This window comes from Pleurodeles waltl, chromosome 8 (genome assembly GCF_031143425.1).
Source record: "Pleurodeles waltl isolate 20211129_DDA chromosome 8, aPleWal1.hap1.20221129, whole genome shotgun sequence".
NCBI lineage: Eukaryota > Metazoa > Chordata > Amphibia > Caudata > Salamandridae > Pleurodeles > Pleurodeles waltl.
In genome coordinates, this window is record NC_090447.1 from 1,211,717,360 (window position 1) to 1,211,735,708 (window position 18,349).

General features: G+C 41.9%; 1 protein-coding gene across 7 annotated transcripts in view; it reads left to right on the forward strand.

Annotated features, from left to right (window-relative positions):
- Nucleotides 1-18,349, forward strand: part of POSTN (periostin) — a 197,551-nt gene that overhangs the window by 23,620 nt on the left and 155,582 nt on the right. For all 7 annotated transcript variants that reach the window (XM_069205499.1, XM_069205502.1, XM_069205504.1 and 4 more), the window contains exon 3: nt 16,052-16,116. In XM_069205499.1, coding sequence (XP_069061600.1) covers nt 16,052-16,116 — 65 coding nt within the window. The remainder of the gene's footprint in view (nt 1-16,051; nt 16,117-18,349) is intronic.

The following is an 18,349-nucleotide window of genomic DNA, read 5'->3' on the forward strand; positions in this document are numbered from 1 at the left end:
GCTCATGAGCCTTGGTATGTCTTTCTATCTCTTCCCTCCTCCCTGGGTATAGTGGCTATGAGAAAACATTACTCGTATCTCCTTCAGCGGTCTAATCAATGTAGCTGAATAAGTCACTGGGCAGAAAGGTCAGGGAAAATGCACCCCATTTGATTAGTGTCTGATGTCAATTTTCTAGAATCACATTACCAAGTGTGAATGGTGCAAATTGACTGGCTGACAGGTAACATTCTGAATGTTTATTGGAAATATATCTCTTGTCTGGATTAACCTTGTGAAGGTTAATACACTTTTTCTCATTTTCTACAATAAAGGGCACATTTCGACGAGTCATTGGTTTAAGGAATATTATTACTTAAATCAAACTTTAAGAATGTAAATTCACTGTAAGCAACTGTGCAGAGGAAATTACTTAACATGCACCAACTCATAATTCATAGTAGCGATTTTTAATTCCTCTCACCAGTAGGGGCAGGCCCCTCGAAAGGTTTCTACTTTCCTTTACCGTTTTATTCTTCGTAGCAACGCATAGTTTGGCTGTGTTTTGATTTGTTGCCATTACAATTGCAGCAATCTCAACTCCCCAGGGAGAAGCCCTTAGGAAGTACACAGCACGCTGCACAGAACATGATAACCCATGCATATTAAGGGTTGTAGTTCTTGGCAAGGGACGTGTTATGCCTTGCACTGAATCTGCAGCCTGAACATTAACTAATGCACATTCAAGTTGTCTTAGATCAAAGCCCACTTTTTCTGATGTGCCAAATATAAAGCTTCTATTTAGAGTTTCATTCTGGAGAAAAGGACAAACGTTCTAGGCATTTTGAATAAAATCTGTATTAGCAAACATTGACAAAGCCAACAGGTCTTGTCTTTTAGACTTATCGACGTAACCAACACTAGTTACAGATGCTGCGCTGCATCGACAAAAAAAACATAGACTACCGACGAAGGACAGCATCGTATAAAATAAAATAAAAAGGTGCAATGATGCATCGTTTCTTAGGCACACATATAGTGATGACGTATGTATGCAGCGTCAGACTAGTGCCAGCATGCTTACATTGACCTACGAAATTACACTGAAACCATTTTTATTGTTATAAACCAGTAAATACAAAATAAAAACATGAAATATAACTACTAAGAAAGGTATTTTTTTAACGTGGAGTGGGCATCAGAAATTTGCTGTTGTGCCCTCCCAAAAAAGTTAATATGCACATAAAAAAGGCCTGTGGAGGGCAACGGAGGCAAAAAAACTAAAATAAAAAAGAAATGGGGGGAGTAAGAAGGGGAAAACATCATACAAGGAGGAGAGTAACAGAGGGTGTGAATATTTGGCAGGGCAAAAACATAAATTGGAGAGAACTAGAACCCACAAACTCTTTGTAGGCTACATAACCAAAATTAAAAAAAAAGAGAATTCAATAATAACAATGAGCAGCAGAAGGATAGGTGTCAACCAATCAAAAGGATGATATACAGGCTGTGATCCAAGGGAGAAACAAATGCAAAAAGGAGGCAAACCATTGAGTAAGAAGCAATCAAATGAGAGTTGTTAGACTTGGCATCCTTGGTGTGGTCTTCCCTAACTTTTTGCCTCTGCTTTCCAGGTTGTTGATGTGTGCTGGACTCTGTTTTTGCTGTTTTTGATACTCTGGGCACTTTATCACTGCTAACAAGTGCTACAGTGCAAGTGCTGCTATGTAAAATGTATGTGTAATTGGCTATCCATGATTGACATATTTGATTTAATAGTAAGTCCTTAGTAGAGTGCACTAGAGGTGCCCAGGGCTTGTAAATCAAATGCTACTATTGGGTCTGCAGCACTGGTTGTGCCACCCACTTTAATAGCCCTGTAAATGTGGCTCAGACCTGCCACTGCGGTGTCTGTGTGTACAGTTTTAAATTGCCAATTCGAGGTGCCAAGGGTACCCATTTGCCAGACCTAAACCTTCTCTTTTCATACATGTAAGGCACCCCTAAGGTAGGCCCTAGGTAACCCCATTGGCAGGGTGCAGTGTATGTTAAAGGTGAGACATGCACTGATGTGTGTTACATGTCCTAACAGTGAAATACTACTAAATTCAGTCTTCACTGTTGCAAGGCCTATCTCTCTCTTAGGTTAACATGGGGGGGGGTGCCTTTAAAGATTATTAAAGTGCAGATTCCCTTTGAGATCAGATAGAAATATGGAGTTTGGGGTATCTGAACTCACAATTTAAAAATACATCTTTTAGTGAAGTTGGTTTTAGATTGTTAGTTTGAAAATGCCACTTTTAGAAAGTAGGCATTTTCTTGCTTAAACCATTCTGTGACTCTGCCTGTTTGTGGATTCACTGTCTGGGTCAGTTTGACAGTTGGGCTTTTTGTAAATCCCCTTTAGGCAGTGAGACAAAGGGAGTTGGGGTGTAGCCTGCATATTCTAATTAGACATCTCTGGTAGAGATGAGGGAGGGTGGTCAAAGGACAGTGCCTGCCCTCTCATAATGCACTCTCCAACCCCCCTGGTGTGTGTCTGGGGCCTCGCCTGGGCAAGGCAGGATCTTGTAACAAACAGCCTACTTCAAAGGCAGAAAGGGGTATAAGTATTAGACCCAAAACCCCTGAAAATTAAATCACTTCTGGGACCAAGAGGAACCTCTGCCAAGGAAAACAACTGAAGAGCTGAGAAGGAGTGCTGCCCCTGCCTGTGACTGTGTTTTGTTGGGTTATCCTGCAGCTGCTGCTTCTGCCTGTGAAAGGGGACAAAGACTGGACTTTGTGGTATATTCCTGCTTGTGAAGAATCTCCAAGGCCTTGACCTGAGTTTGCCTCCTGGTTTGAAGTCTCAGGGCCATCATATACTTCCTCTGCAATCACCTGTACTCTTGCTGAAACTCCTGCCCTGCCAAGTACCTGGGCCCATGAAAGGTGAAGTTGGCAGAACAAGAGCTGAAAATCCAAGCACAGAACACAGTGCGGGGAAATTTTCGTCTAACCATCTGCAACGCGGCTGGGAGAACAATGCATCGCAGCTGGAGAAATGACGTGCAACACTCACTTGCGGCTGATTATAACGACGCAAACCCCACGTAGTGCGTTTTTCTAACGCAGTGCAACTGGATTTTCAACACATCGTCCCTGGGCATTAAAGTTGACCCGACTCTGTGTGGATTCGGGATACCCTTTCCAAAATCGACACATCGCTCTCTTTCGAGGGAGATAAATGATGCATTGCTGATCCAGCCAGGGAAGAAACAATGCATGGCATCCCTTGCAAGGGAGGAATCGATGCATCGCTGCCATTTCTGACTTATGCTCGCCCGTGTGGCTTTATTTTTTACATTAACCCCATACTTTGTGCAAAATCATTGTTTCCATTGTTTTCTATGGAGTAAGACGATTATTCTTTTGAAAATTCATATCTTGACTTGTGTATGTTGGATTGTTGCCATTTCGGTCTTGTTTAATTTAGATAAATATTGCCTATTTTTCTAAACTGGTGTGGTGTCCACATTGTAGTGTTTTCACTGTATTACTGTGTGTGTTGGTACAAATACTTTACACATCGCTTCTGAGTTAAGCCTGCCTGCTCATGCCAAGCTACCTAGGGGATGAGTGGGGGTTAACCAGGTGTGTTTCTCCTTTGCCCTGACTAGGGTGAGGGTCCTTGCTTGGACAGGGGCTAACCTGACTGCCAACGAAAGACTCCATTTCTAAGAAGTGACATAAAGCCAAACAATGATGAGCAATGGGTATGTTATAGGCCTACTGTAAATTCCTTTTAAGCCTACAATAGATCTTTGCAACTAGACAGCTTGTGCTGTTTGAAGGACCAGGCCTAAAAACCAAGATTTATTTAATGAACACACTATAAATCAATCTTTTCTCAGTTCTTTGAGAATAATATAGGTCCATCTCTATTCATGTTGTATGGGATACATATAAGTCCTTAATTTACAGGAGGCTGATTAGTCTTGCCTCATTTAGAAGGAAAGGGAAGAGTAACATGCAAAAGGTGCTACAGCACAATATAGCTGAAGCTTATAAAGCCTTAGATAATTCTAAGGACTTCGCCAGTCAGGCTCCTCTACAAAATCACATCAAGGACCTTAAATGTTCCCTATCAGAATTTCGGGAATGGTTTATTCAGAAGAAGTGGTAAGCCAGTAAGTTAGCCTATTATGAACATGGTGAGGGTTATGGGAAATTGCTGGCATGGAAGATTAGAAAAGATAAAGATAGGAACATTACCAGGGATATACTGGACAAAGAAACTAACAAACGTTGCCTCGAAGACTTTGACATCCAGAAGGCTTTTTGCAATTCATACCAGACTCTATAAACCAAGGAGACTACAATATCGGAGGTTCTTATAAAAGAATGGTTCAACAAAGTGGATTTTCCAGTATCTGAGCAAGATTCACAGCAGTCCCTTAATCTGCAGTTCAGTGAGGTAGAGATTCTCAAGACATTAGGTGGATTGAAAAAAAAGGAGGACTTCATGTCCCAATGAGCTCAATAAGGTTACAAAGGAAGAATTAGCTCCCTTTTTATGTAATTTAGTGTACTCCATTTTTGTGGGTGACTTTCCAGCCCCTGCTTCATGGAATGTTGCTAGCATTACAACCATTCTAAAGCCAAAGAAGGAACCAAAAAACGGTGAATCATACAGTCCGATCTCTTTGCTTATAGCAATTATAATAAGATTTGCACAAGTATATCAGAGACTGTAGAGGGTTATGGGTGGGTTGTTCTATATGCAGTTTTGTCACATAATGGCCTAGACAATAAGTTCCTCAAAGTAGGTAACACCATTTACCAGGCTCCAGTTTCAAGGGTAGTGCGAATCATAATCTTTCTCCACAGTTTAGGATTGGAAAAGGTACACAACAAGGGTTTTCACTTTCTCCTCTGTTGTTCACTTTATATATTGAAACCTTGGCCAGGCAAATTAGGGATGCCCAGAGCATCCTCTTCTTTCAATATCATTAGTGGATTAAAAAAGAGGTGCTCTCTGCAGTTGACCTCGTGATTTGCACACAAGACTTTCAAAAGATGAACATTAACCTTGCCAAGGGAAGGTTTGAATATAAGGAATACAGAATATGATCTCTTACTACACCTTAATTGTAACTAAATGTAGTTGGTTAGATAGTAAGGCATCAATTGAGTCAAGAAACAGTATTGATTAACCATGTTTTAATGTTGACGGGTTCCTATATTGATGATGTCCCTCATTGAGCAAGGCGTGCTAAACTGCTTCCGTGGTACATAGTTATTGACTAAGTTGGGTCTAACTTTGTTTCACTTAGCTCCCCTTCAGTTGGGTATACCAGGCACAGGTTTTATTTAAACCCCACAAGAGGATGAAATTGGAAGTAGATGAGTGTCTCAGTTTTGTGGACTGCCTCATCTTGCAGCACATTTACATTATGTGTCACAGATAATGTTAGCTTCATCTATTCAACATGGCTGAGTGCCATCCAAACCAGTACACCACAGTACAGAATGACTTATTTGAATACAGCTGGATCCTCTATAGGGTGTCATGGTGGGGAAATAAACAATAGATCGTGGCTCAGTATAATTTCCAGTTGCTGAGATTACCTTTAGCAAGCCACCTATCCTTTTTCTGCTTTCTATTGAACTCATAATAACTAATTCTAAGAGTTGTGATTGCCTGCTATATTTCTGGTTCTTTTTATAGTATGGCCATTTGGTGATGTTCCATGTGCCCTTATATGCACCATGGCTCAGTGTGGAAGAAAGATGGGTGTGAAAGATTAAGTGAGCATATTTCAGTATTTATGAATATGTCTAAACTATTTTGTACATTTACTATCTATGCCCTGTGCTCAGTGTATGCTAGCATGGTCTTGAGTGCTTTCCTAAGGGTGCATTGGCACTCATATCTTCCTTGGAGTTTGGGTTCTTGATTGTCAGAAATGCATGTCAGCATGAGACAAGAAAAGGAGGGAACGAGAGAAAGGGTGTTTGAAAGCATTGTATACTTTTTCTGTAGCAGCACTAAGGAACCTCTGCATTGCCATCACTACCACCACTGTTTTAGAAGAGCACTAAAATCCTTGGTTGAATTTTGGCATTTGTATGTCATCTTCAATTTTAGTCTATTCGATGGTAGAATTAGCAGTCTCTGTGAATCACTGCCCACTACTGTGTGAGGTCTGTGGGCGTGCTGCTTGGTAATGTAGTATAGGTGTTTATGGGGGATTAACATTCATAATTGCTGGTGATTTATTGCTTTTTGGATCCTTTTTTGCACTTCAGATGGACTTTGTTACTTGTGTCTTTGAACAATTGAAGTATGTCTGTTTAAGTCTTTATATTGAAATTTGACACTTCTGGATACTATTAACCTGTGTTTCACAAGTTTGTCTAACCTTGTCCTAATCTTGACCATAAGAAATTGTTTTGCAAATGTGTCAGCAATGAAGATATTGGCATGAAGTGCTGTTAAAACTGACTAAACATGGAATTTAATTGCTCAAATGTACAAAAATCAATAGTATATGAATTTGGAAGAAATGTTCATAATTATAAGCTATGTGTGAGCAAGTGAACCCCAACACAAACATTTCTTTTGATAATACATTTTGGATAATATATGTGCAATAATATTTGGTCTGACTGTGCCTTTAAACATAGAAAGCAGATATTATCTAAATATTCACTCCTACTTGATGTGGTAGGAAACCTTTTAATATTTCTTTGTTGTGAAAGGCCTCACTGGGGGATAATTACAAGCAGAAGCAACTTATAGCAAATCACTTAAAATGAGAAATCCTAATTTGAGGGATATTGCAGAGTTAGTTAGCCTTTCTTTGACACCATGCATATAATAAGGCATCTTTGTTACCACATTTCCCCTGGTAGAGCACCTTTAGTCCGAATGTTCATCACAATTATGGGTCTCATTATGACATTGGTAGTCATAGGACCACCAAAGCCATGGTGGCGGTCGGACCACCGCACACTAGGCGGTCCGACTTCCACATTATGACACTGGCAGTCTGACTAACAGGGGATCACCATCTCCACCAGGAACATGGTTCTTGACGGGCTGAGGGCAGTTGTGGTCAGCCACGGAGGCACTGAGTTCAGTGCCACCACGCTGATCATAAGACCAGCTTCTGTCAGCATTTTCATGGCAGGGACCCTGCCATGAAAAGGCTGGTGGTGACACAGTGCACAGGGCGACAGGGGGCCCCTGTGCTGCCCATGACCATGTCATGTGCATCCCAGGGGCACCCCTGCCTGGCACCCTTGTTATGCGCACTGTCTGTCTTGCAGACAAGTGTGCATTCTGAGGGTACTGGTGTGCTACGGCATTGGCCTAGGCTCCCTTAAGGGAACCTAGGCCAAAACCATAGTACTGTTCCTGCTCAGCTGACCAGTGGGAACCTCGTAGTATGATGTTCTTGCTGGTCATCCCGGTAGGAACATTGCAATATGATGGGGGTGAGGCAGCTGGCTTTATGGCTACTTCATCCCCGTGAGATTGGTGGTTGGCTCATCCCACCACCAAGCTCATAATGAGCCACTATTTTGGAATCTATATTTATTTGACGCTGTATCTGGGAAAACAGGGGAACATATTATTGTTCCAATTTGTCAGTATTTATATTTGTTTCGTTATGATATTTATTGTGATTGTTTTTCACCTTGATATATAATTAATGTATACATTTTATTAGGTAATTTCTCTGATGGCAGGATCAACATGTCTGACTTAACTCCCTGTGATACCATTTATATAAAAAACTGTGCGATATTTTTTGTTTCTATCTACACTTTTATGAAATGATGTCCTCATTTTCTCCTTGATTATGAACATTTCTAATAGTGCAGGAGGCAATATAAAAAACATAGTTGTACATAGGCAGATAATAATTAGGTTTGATCAATTTAAGTGAGTGAGTGATGAAAGAGCGAATAAATTGTTCTTTACAAACACCTACAAAACATATCAATCTGTGAAAAGAGTGATGACTTCAAGGTTCTTATTTTTTATGACTTTTCATATCACTGCTGTTGCCATAGAGAATGTGCAGTGCAAATACTTTGAAATGAAATTACTCTCAGTTTGAATTAAATCTGATATTAGACATATGTTGGTTATTGCATGGCAATTTTATACCAGGCATGCATCACCACAAGGGAGAATGATTTTAATAAAGGGTCACAAGTGCTTCTATGGAATATTATATTCAAAACAACTGGTGAGAATGAGAATCATGGCACTTGTGTCTCTACACAAAACACAGGAAGCACGATTATTAATGTTGACTGTATGCTATAAATACTTTGTTTTCTATTTTTTCTTCTGTGGAGTTGATCAGGTCAACCAAGTAGAGTATGTATATTTCTGAGAACAGCCTTAGGAAATGGATCAAAAACATCTTTGATGCATCTAATCAGAGAAGGTGTACATGGTCCTTTAAAAATATATTCCATAAAAAGTGGGTGGAATGGAAAGGCCTCTGTAAATCAGTGGTGCTCCTGCCTTAAGAAGCTCTTGGTTTCCCTCCTCTGTTTAGAGTTTGAGGCAGCTCGGTTTCTGATTGTAATCATTGCCCTGATGGCCCGACCTCCACAGGTCCATTAAGTCATAGTGGCCGAAATCCTGCAAAGTTTATGGTAGGGCAACTGTCACTAGATTTCCCTGCATATGAATGCCACAGAAGGCATAAAACAGCATGTGTAGGGTTACCCCTGTGGCTCCTGAAAGATGGGGGAACTGAATGAGGCCCAAGCGAATGTACTTTCATGGGGACAATTCAAAACCTTATTTGTGTTTAAAAAAAAAAAAGAAATTGCAGTTTTATAGCTCAAGCTCAGCCCAAGGGCATTGTTGTGCTTTACATGAGCACCAGTTACATAGACAAAGTAATTTTTTCTTTTTAGGCTGAGGAGATTTACGGCCTGATTATGAGTCTGGCGGTCACAAGATCACCAGACTCGCAGTGACAGTTGGACCACTGCAGCTGTGGACCTGCCAACAGACCGCCATCTCTACCAGAATCCAAGATCCCGACAGGCTGACAGCGGTCCTGGTTGTAATCAACCACTTCAGCGCTGAACTCAGCGCTGCTCTACTGATTACAACCTTGTTCTCCACCAGCCTTTTCATGGCAGCTTCCCCACCATGAAAAGGCTGGTGGAGAACAAGCGGTGGGGGCTAGAGAGGGGTCCCTGCACTGCCCATGCCTGTGGCATGGACAGTGCAGGGGCACTGATCATGCCCATGGCATGGGCAGTGCAGGGGCCCACCTGCCCAGCACCAATGGACAGTGCGTATTCTGAGGGTGCTTGTCGGCCCCCTCTGCGCTATGAGATAGCACTTAGCTCCTTTAAAGGAGCCAAGAGCTATCTTGTAGCACTGTTTCCGCTGGTCTGACCGTGGGGTTTCCCCCGTTCTGCCAGATCGGACTGGCGGAAATCTTGTAATAGGGTGGGGGATTTGCCGCCGCCATGGCGTTGACGTTTTCCCTGTGGATTTGGCAGTCCTGTGTTGGAACCACCAAACTCGTAAGCAGTCCCTTAGTGATTTGCCCAGAATCACAGGATATTTAACTGATGCCAGGACTAAAACCAGGATCCCAAGTTCCAAAGTCAGCAGCTTTGGCCATAACACAACTACTTCTCAACTTAAAATGTGTTAAATTGCCTACAAGTTGTGACCACCCAGGGAAACCTTATAAATATGAAAATATTTAATAAATTAACTATACATACAAAATATGAACAATGATTAAGAAAATCACCCCCTCGGGAGGCCAAGACTGTACAAGAACACAGAGAGATTATTAAGGAGTCATAATATAGTGATATTTCTAAATTGATAAACAATATTATTCTTGAAAATTGTGGACCTCCTTCCAGCAATAAGTTCGAAGGTCTGAGCAATTTGCTTGTGGAAAAAGTGCCTCACGGTCTTTTTGTTTTAAAGCTAAGAAGGCATGTATCATGGACATCAATTCACCAAAATGCTAGGTGTAGTGGAAACATCACACCCCCATTGACCTTTACTATTGCTTATACATACACATACATTCACACATACACACATGCTCACATAAACACACTCACCGTCAAGCATGCACACAACATACATTTAGAAGCATTTTTTACTCACGTCAACTGCCAGGGAGCGTCATATTCTAGCTAATTGTATTATTCACTATTAGTGTAATAAAAATAGAGTGCAATTAGCTGGAATATGATATTATTTGCTATTAGTGTAATAACAAATATCGACAGAAAACAAGGAATATGTAGATCAAACCAACATCTATGAGGATGAGTTGCTTCTGTGTCCCCCACACTGATTTTACCACCCCTGAAGAAAGGGGTCACAAAGGTAGTGCCACAGGTCACAAGGGGCAGTCTAGGGGGTCGCAGCTGTTACCACTTAATCACCTCCATGGTATGCACTGATTTATTTGTATATACTTTCACTTCAGTCTTGAAAAATCAATTGTGATTATTTCAAGAAAACATTTGAAATTCAATTATTGTTCACATTAAATAAGCATAGATAATTTGCAGATTAGTTTCATATTCATGAGGCTTCCTTGGGTAGCTGCAAATAGAAGGCTATGTAAACATCTAACCCATCAAAGGTTTAGTTTATCTAAATGAGAATATGTTTGTTTACCTGGTCCTTCGCCAGGGGAGGTATGGCAGTTCAAGGCTAGGCAATTATCTAATGGGTCCCATGTGAAGGGAGAAACTTGTGTGTGGTCATTGTTTTATTTCTAAAAAATAAAGGGGGTGATTCCAACTTTGACGGGCGGCGGAGGCCGCCCGCCAAAGTTCCCCCAACAGAATACCGCAACGCGGTCAGAAGACCGCCGCGGTTATTCTGTGTTTCCCGCTGGGCTGGCGGGCGACCGCCAGAAGGCCGCCCACCAGCCCAGCGGGAAACCCCTTCCCACGAGGAAGCCGGCTCCGAATGGAGCCGGCGGAGTGGGAAGGGTGCGACGGGTGCAGTTGCACCCGTCGCGATTTTCAGTGTCTGCATGGCAGACACTGAAAATCTTTGTGGGGCCCTCTTACGGGGGCCCCTGCAGTGCCCATGCCATTGGCATGGGCGGGGGCCCCTGCAGTGCCCATGCCATTGGCATGGGCACTGCAGGGGTCCCCAGGGGCCCCACGACACCCCTCACCGCCATCCTGTTCCTGGCGGTCAAAACCGCCAGGAACAGGATGGTGGTGAGGGGGTCGGAATCCCCCATGGCGGCGCAGCAAGCTGCGCCGCCATGGAGGATTCCTCAGGGCAGCGGAAAACCGGCGGGACACCGCCGGTTTTCCGTTTCTGACCGCGGCCAAACCGCTGCGGTCAGAATGCCCTTAGGAGCACCGCCAGCCAGTTGGCGGTGCTCCCGCGGTCGTTGACCGCCAGGGTCAGAATGACCCCCAAAGTCTTGCTTTGAGAGTTTATCCTTGAAAAGCAAAAACAAAAAGTATCCTGAGTAGGGACCCACTCTACAAAGCTTTACTCCCTGCAATTGAGTCACTACTTGCAGTGATTCCCTGAAGTCAAAGCAATTTCTTAGGACTTGATTCTGAGTTTTGGTATTATTTAATGCACATAGCAAATAACAATACCATGGGGTATTTATTTATCAGGTGTGATAAATAACACCTGCTATGACTTTGTGGAGAATAACATGCAGATTTTGGTGTGAACACACCATAATCAACATGATATGGTAAATACGATATGCTTTTCACCCGTGAATTTTGTCAGGTAAAACCTGACCAAATTGAACAAAGGTTGAGTTATTAAATATAGCCAATAATTTTCAGATGCATTAAATATCTTCAAACTTGTAATTCTGACCATGCCATAAACAGGGGTTTATGCATGAGTCAGAATTAACTTACACACTTGTAACCAGGCCCTTAGTATGGTGGGTGGCGTTCAGCCAGGAACGCAAAGATAGTGGCCTCTGCAGATCTGGTGCCATGACATACTGTAATTTGTTGCAAGTCTTTTGATGTACATTGGGAAATCTATTATTTTTAACACAGCTAAAAGTTCATTGCTAAGAAATGTTCTACTAGAAGCATAAGACCTATGGTGCCATTATTGAGTGCTGTACAAACAGGGGCATAACAAATGTGGGAACAATCTGATGATACTGCAAAACGGATACATAAAAGAGGAGAGAACCACAAAGGTGAAATCTGTAAGGTATAGGAAAGCATGGGGGTGTTTCTGATTGAGAAGATTTTCTTTTGTGGGTGCCTGGTAGCCAGCAACATTACCCAACAATGAGGCATTGCTTGAAGCAATGGATTATCAGTTACTTTTTGAGTTGAAGGGGTTCAAAGTGTTCTGTTCCTGGATGTGGAAATATACCAAAAGAAGGCTGGTATTTTGTCATCTGTTTCCCACAGTCTCTGGTTTCTAGCATGGCGACATTGCCGATTTGAGTGTTACTAAATTCACCAGATAGCTTAATATTATTTACCAGGATGGTGTCTTACTTGTTCTCCACACCCTAAAGATAATCAGGCAAAATGTGGCTGTGAGAAAACAGGGCTGATTGCAGAGGCCCCATAACTTTTTGCCGCCATTTTCCTATTTTTGCTGGTGTTTTCCTGACTTTGATGGTGCCCTGGGTACTGCTAACCAGTCCCAGGGCCTGTGCTCTGTGTAAAATCAATATGCAAATTAGGCTAATTATAATTGGCTAAGTTAACCTATCTATAAGTCCCTAGTATATGGTAGGGCATGTAGGTTTAGGGACCACAACATAGGTGGTGCACACCTAGGTGCACTGCTGAGGTGCCCAGTGTCATTTTAAAAGCAAGCCTCCCTTGCTGGCTGCTTTTAAATTAAAGTTATATGCTAATTCGACTTTGGAATTAAAGGTACTTCCAAAGTCTTTAACTACCTTATTTTTACATATAAGTCACCCCTAAGGTGTGCCCTATGTGCCCCTAGGGCTGGGTGCCATGTAACTATAAGCAGGGACTTTATAAAAATAGATTTATAAGCCCTGGTGAGGTAAAAACAGCCAAATTCGTTTTTCCCTCATTGAAGTAAATGGCCTTCATAGGCTAGAATGGGCAGACTTTATTTTAAATTTTAAAGTCTCCTTAAATGTTACATACCAAGAATTTGGTATCAAATTGATTGTTGTAATAAATCCCACAACTTCCAGTTGTTGGATTTAATATAACTTGTCCAGGTAAAAAGTTTAGACTTTACCTAAAAAGTTGCCAATTTCAGCTCTGCATTGTTTTTGCTGCTGTGCTCTGATTGGCCAGCCTGCAGCAGCTTCTGCCAGGCTGCCTTGATGAGGTGTGAAGTGGCCAGGCTTCACACAAAGGAATGTGCTTGGGGGAGAGAATCTCCCCTCAGCAGATGGTGAGGCAGGAAGGGGGAGGGCTGCCAAACTGGTCTTCAAAGGCAGAGAAGGACATTTGCAGCACCCAGCAACACCCCCACATCCTACAACCCCAGACAATTAGGTGCCCCCTTGATTAGATTAGGAGAGGGCAGGAGAGGGGTGTGTTTATGATTTTTAGCCACACCAGTGGGTGGGCTCAGCCAGATGTAACCTCCAAAAATCAGATTCATCCATGTTGGATTTTTAGAGACTGTTGCCTTCTGGGATGGATTTTTGCCACACTTCCCAGGAAGTGGTCATCACAGGGGGACGACCCTGTCCCTGATTGGAGAACCAGGGCCCCCCTGCTTTTCACCCAGGAGCAAGGATAAAACTGGCAGACCTGCACCCACGCCTCAGATCCCCTCCAGAATTCAACAAGAAAGGAACTAAAGAAGAAGAAGGACTGCCCTGCTGGACCCCTGGCCTGCACCTGGACCCTGCACTCAGAAGGACTGCACCAGCTGCACACTTGGGCTTCACCACAAGAAGGACTTTGCCTGGCTTCAACTGGTTCAAGGAGGGACTCCCTGTTTGCTACAGGTGAAAAATTGCTAACCAGAGTCCCCTGCACAAACTCCTGAAGAAAGCGACCAGCTGACCACTGTCCAGTGGCCAAAAAGGAGTTTGCGCCAGGTGCATTCTGGGAGTTGAAGTCCGCACCCTCCAAGGACCATCACAGAACTTCTGGACCCTTGGGGTGAGCTGAGGACCCCAAAAGAACCTTAAAAGAACATCTGGGTGAAGCCCCAGAAGTTTGGAAAAGATTTGAGAATTTTTGGAAAAAAGCTCCAGAGAGGGACCCACCCGCCGCGGAAATTCTAGCCGGCTTGCCTCAACCACGACCCGGCCTGACTTCGTGGTTCGTCCCGGTAAAGAAAACCATCCAAAAAAGAGACTAAGTCCGAATGTAAAAAGTTGACCGGGACCTCCCAGCCATCGTATCCGAGAAGGGCTCCATGGACGTCGGATCAAGATCCAGGTTTACCCCGGTCGAAGGATTTTCATCTCGAAAAAACGACTAAGTCCGAAGGTAAAAGTCTCCACCGAGGAAACCCACATCGCGTATCCGGACAAGGGCTCCAGGAGGTCGGATTCAACTGGCAGGTTCGTCCCGGTGAAGAAAAACTTCAAAATAAAGACTAAGTGAGAAGGTAACTTTTTAACCGAGGCCTCCCGCGACCTGTAGCCGAGCAGGGCTCCATCGCGGTCGGCCTGAAAGTTTGACTTTGCCCCGGTCGAGGTGCAACCAGATGACCCGATTGGCGCTTTTTGTTTCTAAGCGCTAGAAAAGTAATAATTCTTTAAAAATTCATATCTCCGGTTCCCCTGAACCGATTTTAATCGTTTTTGTGTCATTTTAAAGATAAAAATATAAACTATTTTTATAAATTGGTTTTGGATTTTTAAACTGTTTCCTGTGTTTTATTTAATTACTGTTTTGTGATATTTGAATGCTTTACACTTTGTCTCCTAAGTTAAGCCTTGACGCTCGTTGCCAAGATACCAAGGGTTGAGCTGGGATTAATTTACTGAGACCTAACTGTACCTATGTGGAGGTTAGTGGCTTGTTGCTAGGTGTAGGTACCTACCTGCCCTACCAATAACCCATTTTCCAACAGTGGCATTAATGAAGGTGGGCTGAGAAAGCTAAAGGAGATTTCTGATAATCTGGTGTTCCTATTAAAATTCTTTAGTCCATTTATCTAGGAGGAAAAAGCATGGCAACACCTTCTTAGGATTGCCTTTAAGAGGGCTTTCCTCCATCAAGATGCGACAAGTGCAATGCCTACACACAACAGTTCTGAAATCTGACTGTGGAAGAAAATACGTCATTTTGCTTGAATCTACCTCTTGATAATTTAAATGAATAACCACAACTCATTTTAAATGTCAATTTCTGATTTTTTTTTGTATATCACTTCCATCATTTTGAAACTTCAGACAAATGATGTACTGTAATACGGAAATTATTTCATAATCCTTCACCCAAAAGCATTTGAATTAACAATCATCCCAGTTTTTAACTCAAATATTTCTTATGATTTTGTAAGTTACAAGCCCAAATGTTAAAGCTTTTATACTTTTCTAAGTGGCAATTAAGGGCTAAAGTACCTTCTATATTTTATAAGCAGAACCTAAAAATATATTTTATAAATACTTAGTTCTGAATACTAGATTTTCTCATCATCTGTATTTTAATATCAGAAACCATACATATTTTATTTTTTTAACCATATGGAAATCTAGATACCTGGCATTTTCCCACAGTAATTCCCAAGGGAAATAGAATGGATCTATGGATCTATGGATCTATGGATCTATGGATCTATGGATCTATGAGCCTGTTTCCTGGGATGAGCTGAAGTATCTAATGCAATGTGTCTAGTTAAGTAGCTGTTGTTTTTAATCGAGACAAGTTAAAACTTCCATAACTAATGAACAAAATATGAGGTGAGCCTTTTAAGTACAGAAACATTTTAATTATATTAAAAGCAGAATCACAACATATAGTAAAATTGCAAGTTGCTCAATATTGATAGCTTTTTTTGGCACTTTAAGAAAAACCATCATACAATAGGTTATCTAAAGTTAGTAATAAATGGTTAATTCTCATATGGTTTCTGTTCTTATTAAAACAGCACAGTCCTCTATGAATGCTGCCCTGGGTACATGAAACTAGATGGCTCTCAAGGATGTCCAGCAGGTATAGTACAAACTTTCCTAAGACATATACGTTTAATTGTTAGGTTACATATGTATTAGAATTTATATATGTACAACATTTAACATGATGTTTTTTAGATAAAAATTGTAATTTATGACAAAGTGGAAAAAAACATAAAGCAATTAATAGACAAATGGGGATTGAGTAATAATATTTTTGCCTTTAGAATGCTATATTTCTTAGTACCAAACATCATCAGACTATTTGCATGAATGTTGATGCTAACATACATTTCACACTGCTCTTTCAAAGTATTATTTCAACAGCTGACTGGAGTAGAGAAATTGCTTGACGATCTGTCATCATATTATGTAACTTTGTGATCAGAACAGATTAAATTCTGCTCCACATGGTCGAACCTCAAAAGGAAATTAAAAAATCATATTGAACTTTACAAGTTTTAATGAACTCCTTCATTAAAAGTAAAACATACAGTTGTTTGGTTGGATACTCACGTGATAAAGCTTCAGTGAACAGCTATACTTTCTTTAAAATATACTAACAGTTGTTTAACTTTTTACCACTGTGTGCTAAAATATTGAACATATTTTCCACAAACAGGTCAGTTTTTTAAAGCTCATAAATAACTATTAGTATGTTCTACAAAACATAGCAACATTATGAAATAAAAAATAGGTATGCCATTTTTGCTAATACTTATAACTTTCTTCAGAATATCAAATTAACATATGTTCATATTGGGCATCTTTTTTCCTAAATCATCAAAAACTTTAAAGATTGTAAATGCATGTAGTGTTAAGAACTCTGGCCCTCATCACGACTTTGGAGGTCAATTCCATTGACCGCCAAAGCCGAACCCGCCATTCGACCGCCAGTGCTGGCAGTCAGCAGACCACCATATTACGAGTGGTGGCTGCTCACCACCATTTTTGAGGCAGAGAGCAGCCATCATTCATTCTGGCGGTCAGCAGTGCAGAGGCTGTTCCTCGCTGGCTCCACCACGCCAGCAGAACCCCGCCCTCCGTATTACGAGCCGTAATACATTTTGGTGGTGTGCTGCTGGTGTGGTGGTGGTGGAAAGGGAAGACTGCCAGGACCCATCCTCTCCTGGATGTCCTCCTCGACGGAAGAGATGAGTGGGCATCCAAAAGGGGGTGACAGGGTCTTTGGTGTGTTCAGGTGCATGTGTGCGTGTTTGCGGAGGGAGTGCTGAATGTGTGCGTGTCTGTGAGTGTATGTGTGTATGTGTGTACGTGCGCATCTATGGGGGTGTCTGTATGGATGAATGCGAGTGAGTGGGTGTGTCTGAGTGCCCGTATGTGTATGCTGAATGGGTGTGTATGTGAATGCATGCATGTGTAAAGAAGTCGGGGTGCCTGTGAGTTTACAGATGGGTGGGGGGATGTGTTCATGTGTGGTGACGTGTGTGTGTGCCGGCAACAGGAATGAAGATTCCTGTTGCCAGGAGCATGACCGCCAGGCTTTTCATGGCGGGGTGACCACCACGGAAATGTCTGGCGGTGTGCAACCACGTAATCCAGACGGCGGCCTGAGGCCTTCCGCCGGATTGGAGGAGGTCACCACCGGCCGCGGCAGTGCAACTGCACTGGCAGGCAAGGCGGAGTTGTGGAGGTTTGGCTTCAGCCAAACCCCACAACTCGAAATTCGGCAGTCTTGACCACCGGCTCCGCGGCGGTGAGAATGCCATGGCGAGTCTGGTGGCCTCAAGACCGCCAGACTCATAATGAGGGCCTTTGTATCAAGAAACTTCTATTATAAAATTCATAAATAATGTATAGTCATTTCACAATCCATTATACTTTTGCCAACCCATTAAAATATAATACCTATTTCTCAAACATTGCCAATCTTTTTAAGCACTCTAAATCAAACATCTGAGTTTTACAAGGCATACTATTCACACATTAGCATTCTGATAAATTAACAAAACAAGCCAAGTTCCTTTTGGATTTAGTGATCTTCATTCTAAAATCGAAATCTACCAATAGGTCTCACATCATTTGTGGGAGCAAGCCTTTAGATAAAAAAAAAATCTTATTTTCTTCCATGTATACCTGCTGAGTATTTCAAACATCTCCCACACCAAAATAGTTACCCCTTTTAGGTTCATAGATCATCTTAGTGCCTGACGTTCTTGTGTAGAAATCTTTTCACAACATGCTTTTCATATGTTTATAATAGGTTGACAGAGTCTTTAATCCTGTTTAAGTTTTAAGGATGCAAAAATAAT